Source organism: Vidua chalybeata, chromosome 2 (assembly GCF_026979565.1).
Source record: "Vidua chalybeata isolate OUT-0048 chromosome 2, bVidCha1 merged haplotype, whole genome shotgun sequence".
NCBI classification, from domain to species: Eukaryota; Metazoa; Chordata; class Aves; order Passeriformes; family Viduidae; genus Vidua; species Vidua chalybeata.
This window is the reverse complement of record NC_071531.1, coordinates 67,509,707-67,532,951: the sequence shown is the minus strand read 5'-3', so window position 1 is coordinate 67,532,951 and position 23,245 is coordinate 67,509,707. Positions and strand designations below refer to the sequence as shown.

Sequence of the window (23,245 nt, the reverse complement as noted above, 5' to 3'; positions counted from 1 at the left end):
CGGGCGTCATCACCGAGCGCCGGCGGGCGGGCTCCGCCCTTCCGTTGCCATGGCCGAGAGCGGCGGGCGGCGGGCGGCGGTGCCCGGCGCGGCCGTGGCCCTCACGGGGCAGCGGCCGGGGCCGCTCCGCGGGCAGCGCCTTCCGCAGGTAACGGAGCACGGCGGGGGGAGCGCGGCCCGCTCGCCTCAGCGGCTCGGGGGCGCTGGCGGCGGGACGCTTCCCTGGGATCCCGCTTCCTTGGGATCGCGGGCAATCAGCACGGCGGGGTCAGGATCACGGATGAGGTTTCCCAGGGCTGTGCGGTTTGCCGGCGGGTGGGAAGTCCGCGCTGGACTCGAGCGAAAGGCGCCGAAGTTGGCATTGTGAAACTCGGCTTCAGGAAGAGGCACGGGAGGTTGGAACGCTGTGGTTTTCCTTAGTCCCTGCCGAGGTTTGGGTAGCTTGGAACAATGGGCCAAGGCTGAATAACTTGGGCAGTGATATTCAGGATCAGGTTAGACGGGGCTGTCAGTAACCTGAGGTGGCTGAAGATCACAGAATCATTAAGGTTGGAAAATACCTCTAAGATCATCGAGTCCAGCCATTAATTCAGCACCACCATATATGCACCACCAAACTGTGACCGCAAGTGCCACATCCACAAGGCTTTTAAACACTTCCAGGGATGGTGACTCAACCTCTTTCCTGGGCAGCCTGTTCCAATGCCTGGTCTCCCTTTCAGTGAGTTTTCCTAATATCCAATCTAAATATCCTATAACAAAACTTGAAGCTATTCCCCCTTATCCTGTCACTTGTTATCTGGGAGGAGAGACCAACCCCCACCTGGCTACATCCTCCTTTGAGATGGTTGTAGAGAGTGACAAGTTCATCCCTGAGCCTCCATTTCTCCATTCTAAACAATCCCATTTCCCTCAGCTACTCCTCTAGACCCTTCAGCAGCAGCTGAATACACACCTTAGAGTCTTTCCTGCATTTAAGGACCCAAAAGTGGACACAGGACTCAAGGCAGCCTCACCAGTGCTGAGTACAGGGGACAATCCCTGCCCTGGTCCTGCTGGCCACACTATTGCTGGTACAGGCCAGGATGTCATTGGCCTTTGTGGCCACCTGAGCACACACTGGCTCATGTTCAGCTGCTGTCAGCCAGCCCCCCCCAGGTCCTTTTCTGCCAGGCAGCTTTCCAGCCACACTTCCCCCAGCCCGTGGTGCTGCCTGGGGTTGTGACCCCAGTGCAGGACCTGGCACTTGACCTTGTTCAACTTCATGCAATTGGCCTCAGCCCATCAGTCCAGCCTGTCCAGACCCTTCTGCAGAGCCTTCCTGCCCTCAAGGAGAGCAACATTCCCATCCAGCTTAGTGTTATCAAAGATGTCCCTGCCCATGCCAGGGAGGCTGGACTATATGACCTGTAAAGGTACCTTCTAATCCAAACTCTATGAAGAATAAGGTGTTTTGTTGCTATGCATAAAACTCAACACAAAAAACTTACTGTTGAGGAGTGCTGCAGGTTTTTAGGGCAAGCAATACAGAGATTTACCCCAAAGCACTGTGTCTTGCACCTGCAATCACCTCACATCATTAAAAATGCATTCTAGGGTGAGGTTCCATTTGTTTTGCTTCCTTGGGCACACCCATGCTCCCAACCTTCAGCCTGCTTCTTGTGGCAAGTAGGAGTGTGTGTCTGCTTCCTCAGGCAGTATCCTGGGCCTCTGGAAGCAGCACAGAGTGAAGGAGTTCAGAAATCTGGACTGTCTGGGGCATGGCTGTTACTTGAGAAAACACAGTGACATGTCAGGACCATTAACATTTCAAAAAGATGAATATGGGACAGGAATTCTCTCAGCCTGGCTATGACAAAAAGCTGGTATGAAATTGTATAGTTGCTGGTTGCTGGGCACCAGCTCAGCAAGTCTCCATCCAGCCCCCAGGGCCTGGATGTTTCTATTCTCTCTGTGTTCTCCAGTCTCTGTTTGGCACTAATTACCAAATGAGTGTTTATTGCCTAATGACTTCTAAGTCCAGTTTATGTGATCAAGCAGTTGTAGAAATGCATTTAAAAAAAAATCTATTCCTTTATAATATCCATGCTTTTGTATTACATTCCCACTGATGTTTGCTCTCTGGAGGAAAAATGTGGATATCAGAAGTGTAAAAATGAATATCCTTAGAAATGTTTTCCTTTCTTTAATTTAAAGAGAGTGGACCGAGCCTCTGAGTATGCTGTCTCTGAAGCTTTTTTCCTTCAAAAGCCAAGGGGTGCACAGAGGCCTTGGGGTCCTGTGACAAGTTTGGAAACTGCAGAACGGCTGCAAGTTCATCGTGAGGCCTGTGAGGAAGGTGAGGTAAAATTCTGCTTGCCACAAGATGCCTAAAATGAATTGTTCTTGATCCAGCTTTGTCGTTTTGACCTGAACAGGCTCTTGCAAAGCTTGAGTTCACAAGAAACAGTTAATAGTAAGATATCTTTTATCTAATGGAGAAAGGCACATGAAGGATCAATTGCTGGAGTTCAAGGCAGATCTTAAATGGCATACCTGAGAGAAGGATAAACTCTGTCTCCTGGAGATACCAGGTCAAGACAAGGATAAGAACTGCCCTTGAAGATACACTGTACGGTCAAAACCAAGTTAGTGCACTACAGGAAACCAGGTGGGATCACCTGACGTATTTATGATAGCAGATTAGCTGTGGAAATTGAGTTGTTCTCTGTAAATTTCACATCTATAAGTAACTGTGGTTTTGATTCCCATGCAAAATTTTCCTCACTAGTTACCTAAATAAATATTTCTTTTGTAAAGCCTGCAGCTAAAAGTGCTTGCTGAAGTTTGAAAGTAAAGCTGTGGTAGGTTTCAAAAACAAAAAGAAGGGAAATTATCACCCATCAGTGCTCGAAATGTGTCTGCAGTGTAAAAAGCTGAGAGGAGACAGTATTTTAAAAACTGAGTTAACCATTCTTTTAAGAATCAAAAGTCAGCATTACAGAACAAGGTGATGACACATCTTAAGAGCATCCACTTCAATCCAGGAAGTCAGCTTTTTCATTTGTAATCATCAAGGGTTCAGCTAACAGCATAGAATGCACTTACCTTCTTACAGTGCACTGTCTGAATGCATTATACAGCCAATGGCTCCAAAGGAGCTGTCTTTGCTGTGGTGAAAAGCCTTGTCTTTTCCTTTGGTGGAAAGGTTGCTTGCTTTCCTTATGTTCCTTTATTATTTTTGTTTGCCCTTCTCTGCTAGAATTTTCCTTTTTATAGCTACCAGTCCCTCAGAATTGTTCCTAGCTCAACCAAAATTCTTTCATCTGGAATCCATTATTACAATAGTTAAGGTAGTAACTACACAAAGCCCGCTTTGTAAAGAGAAGTGCCAGAAGACTTTTACTCTAGTTACAAGAAGATCACAAACCCCAGTCAAAAAAGTAACCCTTCCCCAAGTGGCAAATTGTTTTCTGCTCTTCTTTCTGTTATCAGATATGTTTCCCTTTTTCTGATCTGTCTGGAGAGATTATGAAAGAGAATAAAAGTGATTTGAAGGACAACAAACATTAGATTTATGTTTTCTTCAAAAAACTCACAATTTTCAAAGAAAGTTTGAAAAAGGCTTTATTGGCTTAGAAACACCAGGGAGCATCTTCACTGTGTGTTAGGAGTGGCTATGAGGAGCAGATGTTTGTTCCTGTCCATTGACTATGTGTCTTACACTGTGTCATGACTCCTGCTGGAGTGGCTGCTGAGATCCCAGCTCTTTGTCCATCCCCACCACACAGATGGCTGAGGGTGACTCTGCTTCTTGTGGAGCTGCTCCTGATGCCTTGCAGTTTACAGCCCTGTGTCCTGCTTCAGGAGCAGCTTGACCACTCAGGCAGCAAGGCCAGCTGGTTTGTTGAGGCAGCAGACACATAAGCTGACCTTGCTTTTGAGAAGAAACTCTGAAAAAGGAATTTTTTCTTTTTCCACAGAAAAAAATGGATATGCAAACAGTCCATTGAAGGACTTCATACCCAGTTGTTCATTAGGCATTTGAGCTCACTGAGGAGTACCACATCCATCATGGGTGCCTTCCTGTAGCTGCACCCATGACCCTGAGTTCCAGGTGAAGTTTGCCACCTGACAGCTTTGTAATTAGACTCACCAGTTGTTTCTGTGGTACTCGCAAAGGGTTAAACTGTACACATGAAGCAAAAGTTTGTCCAAACAGTGGTTCTTTTGAGTTTAGCATATGACAGCCTTGGCTGCGCATGTGGAAACCATCTAAGTGTCTGCAAGTGCAGTGGTAAAACATATGAAAGCTATCGAAAGTATTAATGACCTCATGTGAATTCCATCTCCTTGATAAATGCTAGAAAATAATCACAAGTGATCTAAATGTCTGCAGAATCATAGTAAAAATGACGTGGAGAAGAATTAATTTCTGATATACATGACAGGGAAAAAGTTTGCCACCTTCTCCTCTTGTTCTTTTACAGATCAAGAAGATACGAACAGAACTATTAGCTTTATTCCATTTTCTGTTGCAGATCAGGTTTCAGTCATTCCTAGCATGTGATATAACTATCCCAGACTATTGCTAGTTTACACTTAGCCATATGGTTTTTTTAAGCAAGTGAAGTCATCAGTCTCTTTCTTCATGGTAGCCCAGGAGCTGCTCAGTAACTGGATGAAGTCCCAGCTGCAACTGGAGCTGAGCGATGGAGAAGAGGAAGTTGACTCTGTCCTTCAGGAAGAGCCTTCTGCAGCCCCTGCAAAGTATGAGCACTTTGATGGTGAGAGCACTGCAAAGCAGGTTCTGGTTTCCTATCTGAGGCTGTGCTGGGGAAGGAGGTGAGGCCTTATGGTTTGTCTGAAAGACTGAAAGGTAACAGTTGTTTTGAGGCCAGGACAGTGGACTCGGTAGAAACAAGATTAAATGTGATGATTTTGTCCCCCAGATCTTTACAGCATCTTGCTGTAGGGCTGCATAAATGTGACTCATAAAACATTCAATGTCTCCCTTTGTAAAAGAGAATTTTTTTTTCCTTTTGTGAACAGGTATTTTTGAGGCCTGTCAAGTTTGTACAGCCATTTGAGATGCTCAGAGGCAACACAGCAAAAAATGGATGAAACGTTACTGTTCTAGTGTGTTCAATGGGAGACTGATTAAGACTCCTGGGATAAATGTAGTGCAGTCAGTGTGTCCATGTTCATCAGAAATGCATTCACAGTCTGGGGAAGTGATCCCTTTAATTACATTAGGCTTTGTGATCTGAGACAGAAGGGTTTATTCATTTCAGACTAGCCTGAGATAATCTGAATTTCTCATTTCAGACTTGTGCAGCTATCTGGAATGTGAAATGGAAAGTTCCTCTGTCCAGAAATACCTCCAGCATCTTTTGCAGAGTGAAGCTGTGAACTGTGGGATAGCGAAACATCTTAGACTTGAAGAGATCAAGGAAAATAACAAACTTGCAGATCCACGAATAATCATGGAGCTCAGACACAAGCAGGTGAGCAGGCAAGGCAGCTCAGTTAAAAGGAATAAGGTGGAGGATTATAGGATTAGAGTAAATGCTCAGTGATACCTCCCCAGTATTCTCTCAGAGCCTGCAATAATCTCTGACTTGGAAGCAACGAACTAAAGATACTCCTCCACAGTTCAGCTGAAACTTTACTGTATCTCCATGTGCACATCAGCCTTTCAGCAGTAGCTTGCACAGTCAGCTTTCACTAAAACTGTTCAGGTTTTCCCCCTTTCTCTGAAGACTGAGAGGAAGAGCTGTCAGTTCTGAGTTTGCTCCCATTAAGGAATATTGATTTAATTCCACTCTCTCACATGGAGTGTTTTGCTGGTCAAGAGCACAGTCTCTCCAGTCAGTCTTTGCTATGCTATGCTTAATGTGAAAGGTGGATTTTGACCTACCCTGGCAGTGTACAGTGAACTTCAAATTCTTCAGCCTTTGGTGTTTGCTTTGACCTTTGCCAATTTTCTCCTGCCCAGGTGAAAGAAAACCGAATGAGGCATCAGAAGGCTTTAGAGCTTCAAAGACAAAAAGAGTCCCTGAAGAAAGCAATTCTGTCTGAGGCCAGGCTCCAAGCACAGGAGGAGGACAGAAGGAAGGCTCTGCAGGCTAAGAAGGAGGAAGAGGAGATCCAGAGGGAAATAGTGAAGCTGAGAAAGGAAATGGCTGAGAAGAAGTACACCGTGGCAAAAGTTTGGAGAATGTAGGGAAGGGTGTGCGGGGTGTGGAGAGATGAAAACCACTTATAAGGTCCTTTTGTTAAATATAAGAGCAGTGGTGATTCCTAACAAAACAGCTGTTTTTGACTTTGAACTCTCCCAAAACCTTTTAGTCCTCTGTTACCAACATCAGTAGCAGAGTTTTTCATGAGTGAGAAAGTGTGCTAAGAATAGTGTTAACCTCCCCTCAGCCATTACAGTATGTACACTGAATCACAAAGTAGCAGAGTGTTTGCACCACTGTGCAGTCTCTCCATCAACTCTGTGGCTACATCCAGTCTTGTTAGCATCTAATGCCACATGAAAGCCAGTACACAGAAAAAATAAAAGAACAAAAGTCTATGTTGAAAGTCTACTACTTGCAATACTTTCCCTACTATGAGAGAATAAAGAGCATTCTTCGCTGAGAATTCTGCAGAGACATTATTTATTTTCTGCTGAGCTTAGCTTGTCACAAAGATGTCCCTTTTAGGGATGCCATTTATTTACTTAAGCAGCCCTGAGATCCTAAATCTTATTATGCAAATGCTTTAATGAAATATTTACTGAAATAATTTACTATTTTCTTCTGCCTTCTATGTTTAGGAAATGCATTGGACTGTTTAATCTCTGGGGCCTCAAACCATTACAGAGGTGGTTTTTCAGAAGGCAGAGTTAAAATAATCAGCAAATTTCTAAGCTGTAGAGGTGGTTCTCTTACAATTGGCCAAAAAGAGAAGGTATTAGATTGTATATCATGATATTAGATCTGTGTGTTTGTTCACTTTCCAGGGAGGGGAAGAGACAAGAAAAAACTCAGAAGCTGTCAATGCAGGAGGTGTCTGCTATGTCACCACCCCTGGTCCTGAAGAGAGAAGAGCAAGGAGAGGAGAAACAGAGGAAGACTCAGGAATTGCTGCACAGGATTCACACCAGTAAGCAGAGAGTGAGCATCACCTTTCTTTATCTGAGACTCTGAGCTACCTGCCCTTGGTTACCATTAGCAAACCTGAAGTAAAAAGTCCTGGTTATACAGATTTTTTTACTTTTTCAAAGACTTCCTGATACCAGAAAAGTAGGAAAGCAGGGCCAAAAGTGTCTTACAAGACTGGGAGCAAGAAACCCTGCGGTGCCAACTCCACTGGGCCTGTGCCTCAAGTGTATTCAGTGGGACATTTCACTTAGAATTGTGAAAAAGACATGGCTCTCAAGACAGATGAGACCATAAAGGCTTCTGCAATCAAGAAATAAGGAGATGTACAGAGGGGGAAGTGGAATGAGATTTATTTTCCCTCAAGGAAGTAAATAAAAGGGGAAAGTGGTAGAAAAAAGGCCTGAAAAGCCCTTATTGTGTGCATGGGAAGACCTTTTAAAGATTGCCTTCTACACTTCAGTTCAGGAACAGGGAGAGGAAAGAGAAATGCTACAGCCTAGGATGAATTTTCAGCAGTGGCTCTGAGAGTTGATGCATGCCAGCATATCCACAGTAACAGGTTCCTCAAGGATCTCTTCCACTGGGTGCAGTAGGATATTCTGTGTTACTGCAACAGCTCTTTCGAGGCAAACAAACGTTAATAATTACTAGTAGGAACCCCTTTGTTTCACCTTCATTATTCTGGTATCATGGTCAGCTATGGGTTAAATGTGTATCAAATAGTCACAACTAAAGAGTGATATTTTAGTACTGAATACTTTTTATATTGTCTCAGCAAAGGAAATAAATTTCCTGAGTGCATGTATGAATGCCACCCATCCCATAATGTTTTTAATTAATAGAGCAGTCATCATTGTTGATGTCTATATGTCTACATCTAGGGTTTTTTTCAGCAAAAGAATCCTGTAGATTTTATGGTGATTCTCCTCACAGCTAAATCCACCTGCCCATCTGCTGTATTTGGGCTTGGCTGCTATTTATCAGTACACAGCCTCTCTCCAGCACAGTCTAAGCTGTGAAGATAAGCCTGAATGAAACCACAGATCAATTCAGGACTGGCATAATGTAAGAAGACACATCTTGGCTGAGCTAAGCAATAGTGACATTTTGATTACTTTCCTAAAGCAGAAAGAAACAGCTAATGCATTGACTTTTTTTGTAAGTCTCCATTTGAAGATTTCAGCAAGAGAGGAATGCAATTAACACAAGGCACTATGACAAAAGGCGAACAGCAGAGTCCTCTAAGTTGACACACTTGGAGGATCAAAATGAACAGTGTCTGCAGTGACAGGGCTAGAATTATGGGGTAGATTAGACAGCAAATTGCTGCTCTGTACAATGTAAATTACTCCCAAAGGCAGCGAGTCTAATTACACAATAGGGGAAAGGTTTGGCTTCTTGCTGGAATAAGGATGAGCTGAGGCCGTGTCATAAATTCACTCTAGGAAGTATCTTGATTTTTGTCTAAGTTAAAAATTCTTTCTTTAAAAAAAAGCAGCAGTTACTCACAGATGTATTCTTATCTATAGCATCTTAGACATTTTCTAGATTTGAAAATATTTTCCCTGTCTCTAGAAATTGTATGTTCCTCACCCATTTCATTCCTTTATACTTGGTGAACTAAGTGCATTTCACTCCAAAGCATAGAGCCCCTTGATATGATGTCTCTTTCTAGACCTTTCCCGCTCTTTGTAGAAGACCTGCTCATACTCTGCAGTACTTTTTTTTTTAATCCTCAAGATAATTGTTGAAAATTAGGATTATAAAAAGATTCCAGAGGAAAGGAAGGCCAGAGTAGGCAAAGGGCAGAGGGGATCAGTATTTGTGTGACAGGCTGTATCTTGCTCATTGGGTTTTTGAAATTCTCCCATGCAGTGCTTGCAGCGACATTTCTCTGCTTGGCTGAAAGTCATTCTGGAGCACAGAATTAAAATGGGAAAAGCCAGAGCCCTTGCTGACTGGAGATGCCAACTGAAGGCCCTACGAGCGTGGAGAAACTATACTTGGGCCCAGAAAGTAGAGCAGGAGACAAAGCAATTGGAAGTTCATCTCCAAGATCAAAACAGGTAGTGACCCTTTACTGTGGAATTCCTCCTATGCAGCCGTACTTGGGCAGAGCGGTGATCAGGGACTGTAAAAGGAGCTTGTCAGTTATCCAGCAGGAGGGAAACAGCAGCTTTTTGAGAAATTGCTACACTGCCTGCAGTCTGCCAGAGGCATTGTGACACAGATGAAAAGGAGGACAGATATAAACAAGAGCTTTAGCACTTTCCAACAAGCCTGTGTCTCAGTCTCTGTAGGCATCTTTCCTAGAAAACTCACCCTGGCTCACTCCGGACTCCAGAGAATATTGAGTTGCCAAATTTATTCCTGATTAATATATTTGCTGTTTCAGTAGATGTATAGCAGAGATCATTTTGGCCAGTGCCTTTCATTAAGGAGGCTGTTGGATGAATTCCGTATCATCCAGAGAAGATACTTCCCTTCTCAGGTGTCTGGCAGGCTGCAGTGGTGAGACACTGTCACTTCCCCATATGCAGCTGGCCAGAGAACATGATATCTCTTTTGCAGCAGTCCTGCATCCCAGAGATGCCACAGGAAATTGCAAAGTGTGAACTAGTGAAACTTAATTCAGAATAGCAGGCATGCTTTCTGCCCTCCCACTCCTCCTTGGAGGAGCACTGTGCAACTTCAGAGGGCCTTCAGAGTTAAGCAGCAAAAATACTCAGAAAGTGATGTGGCTTTGTGCCTGGGCAGAAGCCTCACTTCTGCCATAACACAAATGCTTTCTCATTCAGGAAAACCCAACTGGCTGTGGAGCACAACCAGCAACGCCTCCTGCGCTGCTGCTTTCTGGCCTGGCAGCGCTGGAGCCGAGCAGAGACGGAAAAGCAAGAGCTGCAGATGAAGAGGGAGCAGACAAAGAGAAAGATGCAACAGCTGCTGGAGGCTGTATCACTGGGGAGAGGTGGGAACAGGCCACTGGAGGTTAACAAGCCTGGGACAGCAGAAGTAAACCATCATCAAGATTTAGAGCAAGACAAGGTAAATCCTTCTCATGTAGTTTTGTTTATTGGCATATCAGTATTCTCAGAAAGTGCTTACTTTATGCAGTCTGAAATAAAGAGTACATTGTCCCAGAGGAAAGCTTCTTTCCCAGGATTACCTCCAAGTACCTGTCTGCAACTGTTCAGGAGAGAGCTCTCAAAATCAGAGGCAAATGTGAAGGACAATGGATGAGTTTTAAAAATAATCTCTAGTGCTGACAAATAACAACCCTTCATATACTCTGAGTAGTTGCAATGAGCATCCCACCCCCAGATCACTTTTACTGAGAGATTAGTTACATCTTTGATGCCAGCTTAGACTTAAAAAGAATAACTTGACTGCATGACAAGAGATATTTTTCATGCCAGTGCAGCTTTCCTGCTTTTAACTATGGGAGGAAAAAAGGTTGTCACTGGCTGTTTCAGGATAATGCACATCACAGGGAAGTAAAAGAGGAGAATCAGAGGTTGCTTCCTTAAATTGTCATTTGTCAGGTTAGATCCCTGTTGCTATTGGACACGAAATGAGTACACAGAAGCTTGGTAAGTTCAAAGGAGAAAAAGAGAAGGTTTTATTCAAACATCTTGCATTTATAGAATTCGAAAGGTGACCGTGGATTGGAGGATGGAATTACTACCTCTCCAACCACAGTGGTCCAAAGATCAATCAATCATTTCTCTCCACCCATATAGAAATATGCAAACTATTCTGTTTATACATGAAATTGTGTGGGAACTCTGACTCTCAAATATGTAAACATTATCAGAAGGCTAAAGAAGTTTTATGAGAACTTTAATACTTTCAAAAGAACTATAAAAGAAAACATTTTTTTAAATCAGTGCAACAGATCCTCACCTTTCTTTCTGTCTATAAAACCTGTACCACATCAGTGATCTAATGTCAGTATCAGAGCTCACACACAGGCCCGTATTTTTCTTCTGCTGCACTGGTAAAAATTGTGCTCAAGGAATGGGACTGAATTTAGGATTTGACCTAGGAATCAGAAAGCAGACCGTATTGCTCATGCCTCTTCAGTGAATGACCATGTGTCAGAAAGGTGCAGCCGCATTCTCCACTCTGCACCTGTTTTGTCGTAACATTTATCAAAGCTGGAAAAGAGGCATGAGGAAGCAGGACCTTGAAGATTTCTCTTCCATTTAAAAGGGGACTGTTCAGTAGATCAGCTGTGTAGATCACTTCAACAACTGTTTTTAATTTTATTCTCCATCTGAGCTCTGAGCAGGGACAACACAGTCCAAAAGGGAGAGTGCTAATCCCAAGAAATGAGCTATCCCTAAGATGTGCTCCCTAACAAAATAGTCAGGATGTATTCCTGCCAAAGCTCTTGCCAAATCAGGGTTTCTTCCTCCTGGTGAAATGGCACACAGCTTCCTAAGAGTTCTTTTCCACATCCTCCACTTTGTGCATAATGGGGCCCCTCTGGCCTGACTGGATAAGGATTGCATAGCTGATATTACCCTACTTCTCAGGCATCTCACTAAATTTGCATTTAAAAAAACCCACTGTGCAGGAAGGGCAGAAGAGTGCTTGGTTTTAATCAATGCCAAATTTTCCTAATTTCTTTTTGTTTTTCCCCAGCCAACTGAAACTTGCCTCATACAGAAAGAGCCTGATCAGACCAGAGACCAGTCTTGTTGGGATATTGTTCACACATCTCCTTTCTGCAGCAACCCCAAATTTGCCTGGGAGATTACAATTAAACATGCAGCCCTGAGTGCCCAGAACCAGACTATGTACAGGAATCAAATAGCCACGGTCCTCCAGCAGTTTCAGGCACTCAGTCCAAAGACATCTCCTGCTTATGGTAGTCGTTTTGAGCACCGTCATGCCTTCCAGCAACGTGTGATTGAGGAGCAGAGGCAGCAGCTTCAGAAACAGCAAGAGCTGATCCTTAAACTGCAGGAAAATCAGAAGCTGAGCAGAGATAAAGAAGAGGCAGCACAAGCTATGGCTGTGACCCAGATGTTTCACTGTTCTGTTTCTCAAACCAGGGAGAAAAAAGAATCCAGATGCAAGAATACAACCCCTTTGAGGTATATGCCCTCCATAAAGCAGGGTCAGTTAGTCATCATGTCTCATTCCCACTCAAGTTGAGCCAGAATTTGCCAGGCACATTTCAGTCATGCTAGTGCTGTCTGCTGTTCCTCTCAGCTGTGACTTAGCCTCAAAGGAAGTATCAGACTGGCTGCAGTTCTCTCTCTTCTCCCTCCCTGCACTGGCTCAACTTCAGGTCATCCATGCAGGATCCACTTAAAACAGCAATACCAGTGTCACCTATAGTAGCAGCAGGGATCTATTTAGTTATGAAAAAAAGAAAAAAAGAGCATCCATTATTTCAGACCATGCAGGAGCCCTAGAACTCAGTTCCTTTGCAAGGGTGCATCATCAGTCCCATAGCAAGCAAAAGAAAGGTGTATCAGGGATAATGCAGTACAGTGGAGAACAGAAACTACAAGGCCTTAAGTGATAGGTGTGAAGACATAGTTTGACCACATTCACTGAAGAACTTGCTTACTCTTTTTCTTTCACAGCCCACCTGATTCTCCTGGGCCAGAAAACACAAGGACAGCAATGCAAGGCAGGAGGCCTTCCAGGCGGCTGATGTCACCTCATCCCATACTGAAAGGTATTGTTCTAGACAGCAAACACCATTCCAGACTGCTTTTCTCAAACTCGAGTTTGTATGGAAACATCTGTCTTTGCCTCAACTTTGCTGGTTGATGATATTGTGCAAGTAAAATTCTGCACTTTCTTTCCCAGTCTGACGAGTGCTTTGAGAGGAGAGGGTGAGCTGTCTTCTTGTCCGAGTCAGGCATCTGTAAAACCTGGGACACTGCAGGCCCCTCATGTCCACACTTAGTACACTGTTGTGGCAGTTGTCTCTGTTGTGACAAGACTCAGAGAAGCTGTACAGGGTTTTTTTTCCATCAGTCTCATTCCCTTTGTTATGCATCCAAGAACACTTAAACTAGCCAGTCATTTTCATCCAACTTTGACAGAGGTGTTGAGATTTCAGAGGGAATTTAGTGCCTAGCCAAGGTTTTGTGAGACAACAATAGCCAGGCTGGGGAAGGAACTCCAGATCCCTGCTGTAAGATAGCTCCCCTTCTGTGCCCACACTGGCACACAATAAACATGAAACATAGCCTTTTCATCAGTAAAGTAGAATCAGGGTTCTGTTATATCCCTAGGTCAAGTTCTTCTGTATCAATGCAGGGTAGTGACAGTCTGCATGAAAGGTTGTCTGTAATATAATCATTGTGATGTTTCAGTAGTTTTGGGATCAGCAGACCTCTTTGGCCATGACGCTTGGGCATTAATACTTGTCTTTCACTACCTGTGTTCATCTCCAATGCTACCTAGTCCAAGCCATCATTCACCCTGATTTGCCTGGACTCTGTACACCTTAGAGACAGCAAACATATTTTTCAGAGCTTTCAAGTAGTAGTGTTTAAAGATCAAAAAAAAATTCAGTGAAGAAGATATCATTGAATGGTTTTCCCTTAGCAGAGAATCCTGGGACAGCTGAGAGGAGAAAAGAATCTGAGGAAACATACTGTGGTCAAAACACTTCAATGCCTCCCAGTTATTGATTGCTCCAGCCTGTGCTTTGTTTTCAACTGCAGAGGAAGCAAGCACAAGTTCCCAACTCCTCTGCATGTTCTTTGTGTAACACCTTTGCTGATGGCCAGCAAGATCACTCCATTGCAATTTATCTTCCAAAAGAAAAATTAAGCAGTATGTTCTTTCTAGTGGGACCAAGTACCTGTATGTCCATGTGACAGTGATGCTGTCATGAAATTGCTTTTAAATAAGCAGTTAGAGCTTACTGGAGACCTCAGAGCAATTGCTGCTAAATCATGTGCCCTGAGCCTCAGCCCTCAGTCAGGCAAGGCAGGGAGGGACAAACCCTCTGAACACAGTTCTTTCATAACTGAGCCTCATGGTTGTAACTGTCAACCAAGGAAGGTGGAGAGAATGTAATTGCCATGGTCCTGAGTCATCTCACAAACGTTTATAGGTTCCTTGTTCGTGATACTGCCAGCTGCAAGGGGCAGCAGGAAGCAAGTCCCTTTGTGCTGGCATTGCCAGGGCAGTGGGGGCTTGGCTTAGAGTGATGCATCCTTGTTCACCAAACTTCTGCCATTACACCACAGCTCATTTGCACTAAGCTTATGTCCTTTGTTTCTGCAGGGATGGAGGAGAGAGCGATTCAGCGGGCAGAACAGAAGAAGAAATTAGAAGAAGCCAAACAACGAAAAGCAGAGGAAAAATTGGTAAGGGAAGCAGAAAATGAAATAAAGTGTCTTTCACATCATTCCAGTTACAAGAAATGCTGATTTAAACCCGGAGTCAGGGACTGAGAAAAGGCCCTTTATCCAAAGCAGGACTATGACTTGTGAGAAAGCAAATATCCATCACATATCAGAAGTAGTTACTGCTGTTTTTGCAGCACCACCCCTCCTGTATCATACACAGACACTTCATCTTGAAGTTGCAGTTCTAGAAGCAGCCTCCCTTACCACCCCCCAACACTTTTTTCACACGTACCCCATGACTGTAGCTTGTCTTTGCTGAGAATGGTAAGGGTGGAAGTGCACACAGCGATCCACTTGATGGGACCTGGCAGTGGTGGGGTCCCCCTCTCTGCCTTTCCTCTCTGGTCACATGCAGCTTGATGACATGCAGTCTCACCTAGTAAAAATCTGCATATTTCTGGCAAATCTCTGCTGAAGAGGGAAGATACTGACAATGTTTATTTAGTTAATATACAAATTCTGTGATACACATCCAACAGAGGAGCCTTCTTCAAGTCAGGGTATTAAACTGTTACTGAAAATATTGCTAGTAAATTGCATTAGGATTAGAAAGTGCGATCTTCAGTGTCTGGGGAAAGAAATGTTTGGGTACCTGTAATGCTGCTTTGCATGTGGAAATGAAACTTGAGAGCAGAGCTTAGGGATTCAGAACTGACTTCAGTAATCAAGTTCTCAATAAATTACTTGGTGTATGGTTTACAATTTTTTTAGAGGAAGAGTGGACAAATACTAGGGCAAAGATATGCATGTACATAGAAAAATAGATAAGATAGAGATAGAGATAGAGATAGAGATAGAGATAGAGATAGAGATAGTAAAAAGTCCCTCCTCCCTGTCCCTTCCACAGTTCACTCTTGAGCACAGATTCTGTCTAGTATGTGAAACTTCACGTGCTGAAGTTTCAGGTGCTGGTCAATATTAGAGGAATACTAGAAAAGTTTAAAGATCTGTGTTCATGGAAAATGTCACATGAAACAAATTGAATTTCACCTTTCTCCAATTCAAGGCCCAGCTGAAGGCTGAAGAGGAAGCACGACAGAGGAAGGAAGCCAAGGAAAAGGAAGCACAGCAGGAAAAACGCCGGGAGGAGAGAAGGCAGCAGAAGCTGGTGACCAAATGCCTCACTGTTTCTTCCCCTTTAGCAGGAATAGGGAAGAGGATCCATTACCCACTGGTACTCAGTCAGCAGCCAGAGTAATGTGAATTGAAGGTCGTCATTGGAAAAGCAGAGTTCCACAGCACAGTACAGACTCACAGAATGCCCCATTTCTGGCAGTGTGAGGGGAAGGGCTGTGTCCCAAATGTGCTATGAAGTATATACTGGCTGTCTCCTCAGCAGGACTAGAGGTCCCAGCTGCTGGACATTCTCTGCTGAAATACAGCCACATAAGCCCCTCACAGTGGCAGCATGTTCAGTCTACTCTCAGATTCCTTCCACTCTTGTCACTGCTCCAGTGTATGCAGTGATACCAGTCACAAACACATAATTCAGAAGTAAATGAGCCTGACAGTTATATCAAGGGCACCTTTTCCTCTTGGAGCTAACCTAGGAATAGCTGCACTTCATTATTGTAACTTGGAAATGAGTTGTCCTAATAACCCAAATAGCGCATTTGAAATCCTACAGGAATTCAACCTACAGCTACTATTCTACTTGGATTGACTGTTTAGAACATTTGACCTTCATTCCTGAGTGTCAGTCAAAAGTAGTGTTACACAGTTATGAAATACCTACATCCCTCTCCTTCTGTTTAGGCTAGATTAAGTGGTAGGGTCCATGCATAAACTCAGTCATTTTTGGACATGTTTTGGACATCAGAGAAGGTTCCTGCTACATCAAGTGCTTGTGGTAGCCACAGGTGACATCTGTTACAGTAACTCCAAACAGCAGGGCTGATACACAGCCCTAGGGAGTGTCCAGGAATACCATCATCTCCCAGGAGAAGACACATGCTTTAGGACAGAAGTTCTACTGCATGGGGTCATGTCTGGTCTGTAGTGCTAAAGATGATGCAGATCCCTATTTCCTGTCAGGTCAGAACCACCAGCTCCAATATTGCCATTGCTTAATGTCCTCTTCATCCTGAGGGAATTAAAACTACTGCTTTTTGTATTGCAGAAAGAACTGGAGAAGCAGAGGAGGCTGGAGAAAGAGCAACAGCTTCAGAAAATGGCTAGAGATCACTATGAGAAGGTCCTTCTCAGAAAGCTGGGTATAGTGCCATGGAAAAGGCTGAGGGAGGAAGCCAAGGAAAACCTAGTGGTAAGTGCTGAGGGTAAATGAAATGACTGGTGCCATAGGAGGAAGGGAAAAAGTAGATGAAGCACTTACAAGAAGCCTTAATAGGCTTTTAGGCCAGGTAGAGATGGAAAAAGCAAAATTCTCCCTGCACACCCTGCCTTATATTGGTTCTTTAAATCAGCCCATCTGACAATAATCATGAAAAGCCATTAAAAATCCGCAGGGATAGCATCCTCATTTATAGCTGATTAAACAGGATTAAACATAAAAAAAAAAAAGTCATATGACATGTGCCTGTCAGTTTTCTTACTCCACAGCAAAGCTTATCAATGAGATACCACCAAGCAACTTTAGCTGCAGGAGTTAACCCCAGCCTATCATCAGGGATTTCACTCTTTATGAAGTTGCTGGTACAGAGTTGGCCACTGCTAGTGGCAGGACACTACAGGTGATAATCCAACCATCTGTTCTATCCTGGCCCTATTCTGAGTGCAGAGCAGGGAGTGGCACCTTCCGAGACCTCAACACAGGAGTATTGCTAAAGAAATATTTCTGCACATGGCTGAGTCAGCATCCCTTATCAGGGAGAGACTGATAACAGCTGTATCCTGAAGATCCAGCCAGAGCCCAGGGCTAAGTTGGAAAGCTTCCATTTAAGTCACTGTAACTGGAGCTACTCACAGTACTTGACCAAATGCACACAGGCCTCCAGCTGGGAAGAAGTAGATGGATACAAGCTGTTCCATATGTCCACCCCGCTGGTCAGCATTATGGACAGGCTTGGACTAAGCTGTTACAGGCCATGCCTCTGCCCCATTCACAATCAGTTAAACTGAGCATCTCATTCAAAATGGTATTCTCTAGAAGTGATGCAGCAGGGGCCTGGTAGAGAGACTGGTCTTGTTCCTTACACTGACCCCTCTTTGTGGGATCCTCTTAAGTTATTCCAGCTGTGAGAAATCTGGATTTGGGTGGCCCCAAAAAGCTGAGATGATTTTTTAGTGCACCCAATTTTCTGTGGCTTTATACTTAAGTAGTCATCAGTTCAGGTAACCAGCTGCTGTCTCTACTCAGGTGGCCGAAAGGCACCACAGCTTGGGTCTGCAGAGGGAATGCCTGATGACTTGGCTTCAGGACACACAGCAGAGTCTCAGGGAGAAGATGTCTCGGGCTGAGGACTTCTATTCCCATATGTTACTGAGATGGGGCTTCAGGAACTGGCTAAAGGTTGGCCTGCACCACAGTGGAGAAATGATACCAAGAGAGCTGGCTGCTGCCACTTTCCCGTAACCACAGTGCCAATTCACTCACCTGTAGTACAACCTTTGCCAAGTTATGCTATCTCCCCATTCCAGCAATATTATTCCCTTTTTCAAAGACCTTCTCTCAGCTTCTCACTCTCCATCACTCTTCCACAGAGAATTTTCTCTTACACACTGCTCCTCTACCATCTACTGTCTCACCCTGCTGATTTTCCTCCACTCCTGTGCCCACCACCCTTCACTGCCACAGTCTCAGCACTGTTTTATTTATTGGGCCAGAGACTGGGAGAGAAAAGAAGAAAAAAAAGCCAATCTCACCTGTTTCTTTGTCCTCCTTCCCAGTACAAGGATTATCTCTCTGCTCAGGAGGAGAGAGCGAGTACCTTCCACACAGTCTGCCTCACAAGGAAGTACTTCTGGGCATGGTTTGATCATATCATGGAAGAAAAAAGGGCCTTATGGGAGAGGCTGAAGATTGCTGCTGAACACAGTAACAAGTGAGTGTATACCCTTACTAGCAGTTCTTTTTACTTTAGTTTAATATACCCTGTAGATTATTTTAGGGGCTACTTTTGACAGGTCAGCTTGTCCCCAGGAACACATGGAACAAGTTCTATACTGCTGGTGTTTTCCTTCTGTGATATGCACAGACAGCATCAGCAGAGGTTTATGCTAAGTTTCCATGCAACCTGGAAAAGAAAGTGTAATGACACCCTTCACAGGACTTCTAAATCTGAAAAAAAGAATACAGTGAAAGCCTAAATAAGGATAAGAAGCTGAAACTTTCTAAGCTGATTAGCAGATCTGGCCATGCAGCTTTTGCTAAAAGCTGCCTTAGGAAAATCTTTAAGCACAATTACAGCAAGCCAAATGATTGTGTAGGAATTACATAGTACTTTTTTGTCCACAGCAGATGATTTAGTTCACAAATCCAAAGTTGATCAACTAGAAATCCTACTTAAGGAGTCTTTACATTTATGCCATCACCAGCCTGACTTGGCAGCAAAAACTAGAGTGGTCAGTTCTACCAATCATGACTGGAGCTGGACACACCCAGTCCACTCCTTGTCCCATAAAATGCATTCTAGCAGGAAGTATTCTCAAAGTTCAGCAGAAAACAGAAGCCTGTTCACCTGCCTCATCATGGAAGCATGGTAGTTGCATGCAGTCATGAATAGGCTGTGCCTGTGCACAGCCCCAACAGGATCTGCAGCACCTTAGAAGAAGAATGAAATTAAATTTACCTCTTATATGGTAAAGCAAACCTGTTCTAGCTTGCTGTGTCAGTAAGGTCTGAATAGTGCACAGTTTAACATTAACGAGCCAGCAAACTGGAGGAACAAAGGGAAAGTCAGACCCAGGAAGAGACTGGATATTAGGAGCGTAATCACCTGACATTCTTCTTTATCTCTTTCTTGACTTGCAAAAGGCAGTTAAAACCTTGCCATAACAAACTCTTCTTTAGACAGGACTGTGGTTCCCTATTGTCTGTATGGGAATGCAAGGCAAGGGCACCTTTGATGGAGTGATTAAAATCAGGTAAGAATTGGAACCCAGCTGCCTGCACTCTCAAGGAGTTGGTTTGGACCAAATGAGCCTGCATTTTTCGTAAAGAAATTTCTTTCAGAGGCCCCATTTATTCTTCAGAAAACCTCTTTCATCTTTGGAGTGCTAAGCAAACAGCAGCTAATGAATCCTGTCAGAGAGAAGAGCAGAATTCTTGGTGGGGAGGGATAGAAAAGGGCAATATGTTATTTTTCCCCAGCATGATTGACATTTCAATGAAATGGTCTGCACATAGATGCTTAACACGTGACAGCCCTGACTAACAGCAGAAAGGACAAATCTTCAAGATGTGAATTCCCCTTTCAAACAGAAGTTCTCTTTTGATTGCCTGTTATGTCATGTACACATCTGCATGTTGTCACTTTGTTCCTTGTGTCCCTAATTTCTTTCAGGAGACTTATACTGAACATATTCAAGGCATGGAGGCAGTACCCATTACTGATGAAAAAGGAAAGGGAAAGAGAAGAAAGAAGAAACCAGCTACGCAGGAGAGTAGCTGAAATTCTCCCCAACTTCCAAACATGACAGAAGAGAGATGAGATGGGAAGGAGACAAAAAGACCAGTTCAGTTCAGTGCTATCTCCCTGCTGACTGAAACAAGTCCAGGGGGAAGGCTTACAAAGTGCAGAGGGTCTTAGAGCCAAAGGGAGCTCCCTGTGGTCACTGTTGCTGTAAACGAAGCAGAGATGGACGCTTATCTGACAGTTTCATGTTGCACTTCATGGACTTACTCCTTTTAAGCCTCTGTAGGGGTGTCTTGGCTGGTGGCTATGAAGCCCAGATAACCAAAGCCTAGCATAACCTTGACCTCAAAGACACCCTATTTCCACATGCAGAGCTAGCTGCAGCAATGACATGAATCCTCTTCCATCCAAAGAAGCACAGAACTGAACTGCACCTCTTTTTACCTAAGCAGTAACCTGGTGCTTTTCTGTTGGCAGTACTCTGTAGGGTGACAGCTTGTCCAGAGGGCAGACAGACCTGACTGTCAGCTGACCCCTAACTACTGCTGTGAACTTGGCCACCCAGAGCACAGTTTCTAGCTAACTCTGCCAGGAAAGTTTGGATGGGAGGGGGAAAGGGAAGAGTTTTTTATGCAAACCATATTTGCTAATGATCCAGATCACATCACCGCATACTGGAAAGTCTAAAACCTGTGATTCTTTTGCAACAGGCTGCCTTGTTTGCAGCACTGGCCAGTTCACAAGCACAGTGCTTTGATTTTGGTGCCAAGCAGTGATTCCGTTTATGAGCCTCAACTGTCATTTAAACACTTCCCAAGCTGTTTAATATTTCAGGGTGTATTGTGTAAGTCTGTCTGGGCTGTTTCACTTGATCCAGTACTTCAAAGAAAAAAAGACAAAACTCCAAGATAAAGGCAGATTGTAGCTTTTACAGAAGCTAAAGCTGACGTGATTAAAACAAAAGTTTCGTACTGCTGTTTAACCTTAACCTGCAGCATAATGCAGACAGGGTAATGCCATTCAGGTACACTATGTCTTAGTAGCAACATAAGGCAGGAAGCTGGAATAATTTCCCTCTCACAGCAAGATAGGCAAAGCTCTCCAAAAGCATTTGGCAGTACAGGAAATACTTGAGTAACACCAGAAAGACAACAGTTTACCGTTATCTTGTGACAGATCATTAGTAATACCCATATATGCACTGAAAGTTTCCAATAAACCCAAATCTGAAATTAATACAACTGAGCTGTTGGTGCAGATTGTGTCAAGCCAACTGAATGGCACTGGACAGAAGGCCAGAGCCATGGACCTAAACCAGCATTAAGTGCTGCAGACGAAGTGGCATAGGACAGGGTGGGTGCCCAACACAGCAGCACACTGCAGAGCTTTAGCATCAGGAATTTGTCCATGTGTACACAGGGATGTGGCCAGAAAAAGGACCCTGTCCGCAAAGCCAGGCTGTCAGTGCAGGTCTGAAAACAGCTGTCACTCCCAGGTACCTCCCACAGCCATCCTCTGCAACAGCCGAACATTCCCTGTCTCCCACAGGCGCAGTGCAGGCCTGACCAGCAGCAGGTCAGATGAGTACGTTCTCCAAGCGCAGGGAGCTGAAGGTGCCTGCGTGGAGTGTGGGCGAGCTCAGACCATCTGGCTGCATTAAGAGGCAGATTGTGAGAGGAAGCACAAGCTGGGAGAGGCTGGATAACACATGTTGCGGGGAAGAGCAGGGAGCATTTTTTTGCAGAGGACTGAGCCAAACAGGCAGGGAGGAGTAGAGCTGGGGCTGAGCTCCCAAAGTAATGCCCCAGTGCAGCCAGCAACCACACTTGGTGCTAACAGCAATCCACTTGTTCTTAGGACATTCTTTCCCACTGGAAGTCTCTGCCATGTAGTGCCCAACAAGCTCCTGGAACTCCTGAACCAGCCTTATACTCTCATTTTTCTGCTGTAATTTTCCTCCCTACTGGGGCTTGACAATGAACACAGCAAAGAAGGCCTCTGGCCCACCCTCCACCTGGATTTACAGTGTAAGGGCAATACTGACCCAGAGGACAAAAGGCAAGAGAGAGAAAGCATCTCTGTCTGGAGAGAAGGCAGCATTCCAGTCAGCCAAAGACAGGACATGCTGCAGCTGTAAGGGGAGGAACAGGCGTTTGTAGCAGGAGCATGGATGTGCCCACATGCAGCCTGGAATTAACCCTAGTAACAAGCTGGGTAGGTGTTGAATTTACATCTTGCACAGCTAAAAAGGTGGCTTGGCACTCTGGCTACTCAGGGGTGTTATCTAGTTTACTGAACTGCAGATCTTTCCCCAGCAATGCACATTTTGTCCTCAGAGCCCACAGCTCCCACTTATCTCAGTGCCCACTCAGCATCCATGAAAATAATGTTGCCTATGTGGGGCTTAGTTGCCTCCAAAGAACTTGAAGTACCGTCAACACTTTGGAAACTGCCCTTTGTTTCCAATACTCTTACCTTCCAGGGTTTCCTTCTATTCCTAGTAGCTTTGAAAGAGTCTCCTGACAAGACACTCTGGTTGGACAGCCGCAGCAGCAAGAAGCCAAAAGAAGATTCAGGTGTGCTTTGACAGCCCTGCCTACTGCCAGTGCAAGCATGGAGCTGAAGCCTCAACTAGCTCCAGCTGAGGGTTAAGGAAGATGTTCAGGGATCAGGCAAATTCATACTGAACATGGTCTAAATCAAAAGGGAGATGAGAAGCCCCTTGACTTCCCTATTGATCCACACTTGGCTGAAACAACTTATACCCTCCTTGGCAGAAGCAAGGCCATGCCAGATGATGCACAGGATACCCCTAAAATCCCTGGCACAGTGTTGGTGTTTTGCAAATTGAGGCTCCCACAGGAGGGTGACTGAGAGTTTGTCAGACCAAGGAAACAGCTTCAGCCTGCAGCTGTGCCAGAGCATTCCTCCTGCTCCAACACTTGGCTAGATGCAGATGTCAGTGCCTTAATGCTGGTCATCAGCCCACACTCACAACTCAGGCACACTCCTGCCTGTCAGCTCCTTGCTTTTCTTAGCAAGAGAGGGGGGTGGCTGCACAGCTTTCGTTCTCCTGCACAGGGTGGGGGGAGGACTTTTACTGCAGTACAACAGCAAATACAAAACCTTGAATTAATTGCAAACTTCCCATCCTCTACCAACACCCCTGCCCTACAGTGGTTTTTTTTTCCCA

General features: G+C 44.5%; 1 protein-coding gene across 6 annotated transcripts; it reads left to right on the top strand.

Moving 5' to 3' along the window:
• Window positions 1-49: 49 nt before the first annotated feature.
• Window positions 50-21,293, top strand: CCDC191 (coiled-coil domain containing 191). Of its 6 annotated transcripts, XM_053934172.1 has the most exons (16): window positions 50-148; window positions 2,197-2,338; window positions 4,638-4,766; window positions 5,308-5,486; window positions 5,978-6,201; window positions 6,989-7,142; window positions 9,006-9,196; window positions 9,929-10,175; window positions 11,778-12,232; window positions 12,731-12,825; window positions 14,394-14,476; window positions 15,525-15,626; window positions 16,638-16,781; window positions 17,835-17,987; window positions 18,365-18,519; window positions 19,981-21,293. In XM_053934172.1, exons 1-16 carry the CDS (start codon window positions 50-52, stop codon window positions 20,111-20,113), a joined length of 2,685 nt encoding a protein of 894 aa, XP_053790147.1. In that variant the 3' UTR covers window positions 20,114-21,293. The 6 variants fall into 6 exon arrangements, with proteins under 6 accessions (XP_053790147.1, XP_053790150.1, XP_053790153.1 ...); XM_053934175.1 differs by lacking the exon at window positions 50-148 and having other exon boundaries at window positions 2,251-2,338; window positions 4,638-4,749; XM_053934178.1 differs by lacking the exon at window positions 50-148 and having other exon boundaries at window positions 2,261-2,338; window positions 4,643-4,749.
• Window positions 21,294-23,245: the final 1,952 nt, after the last annotated feature.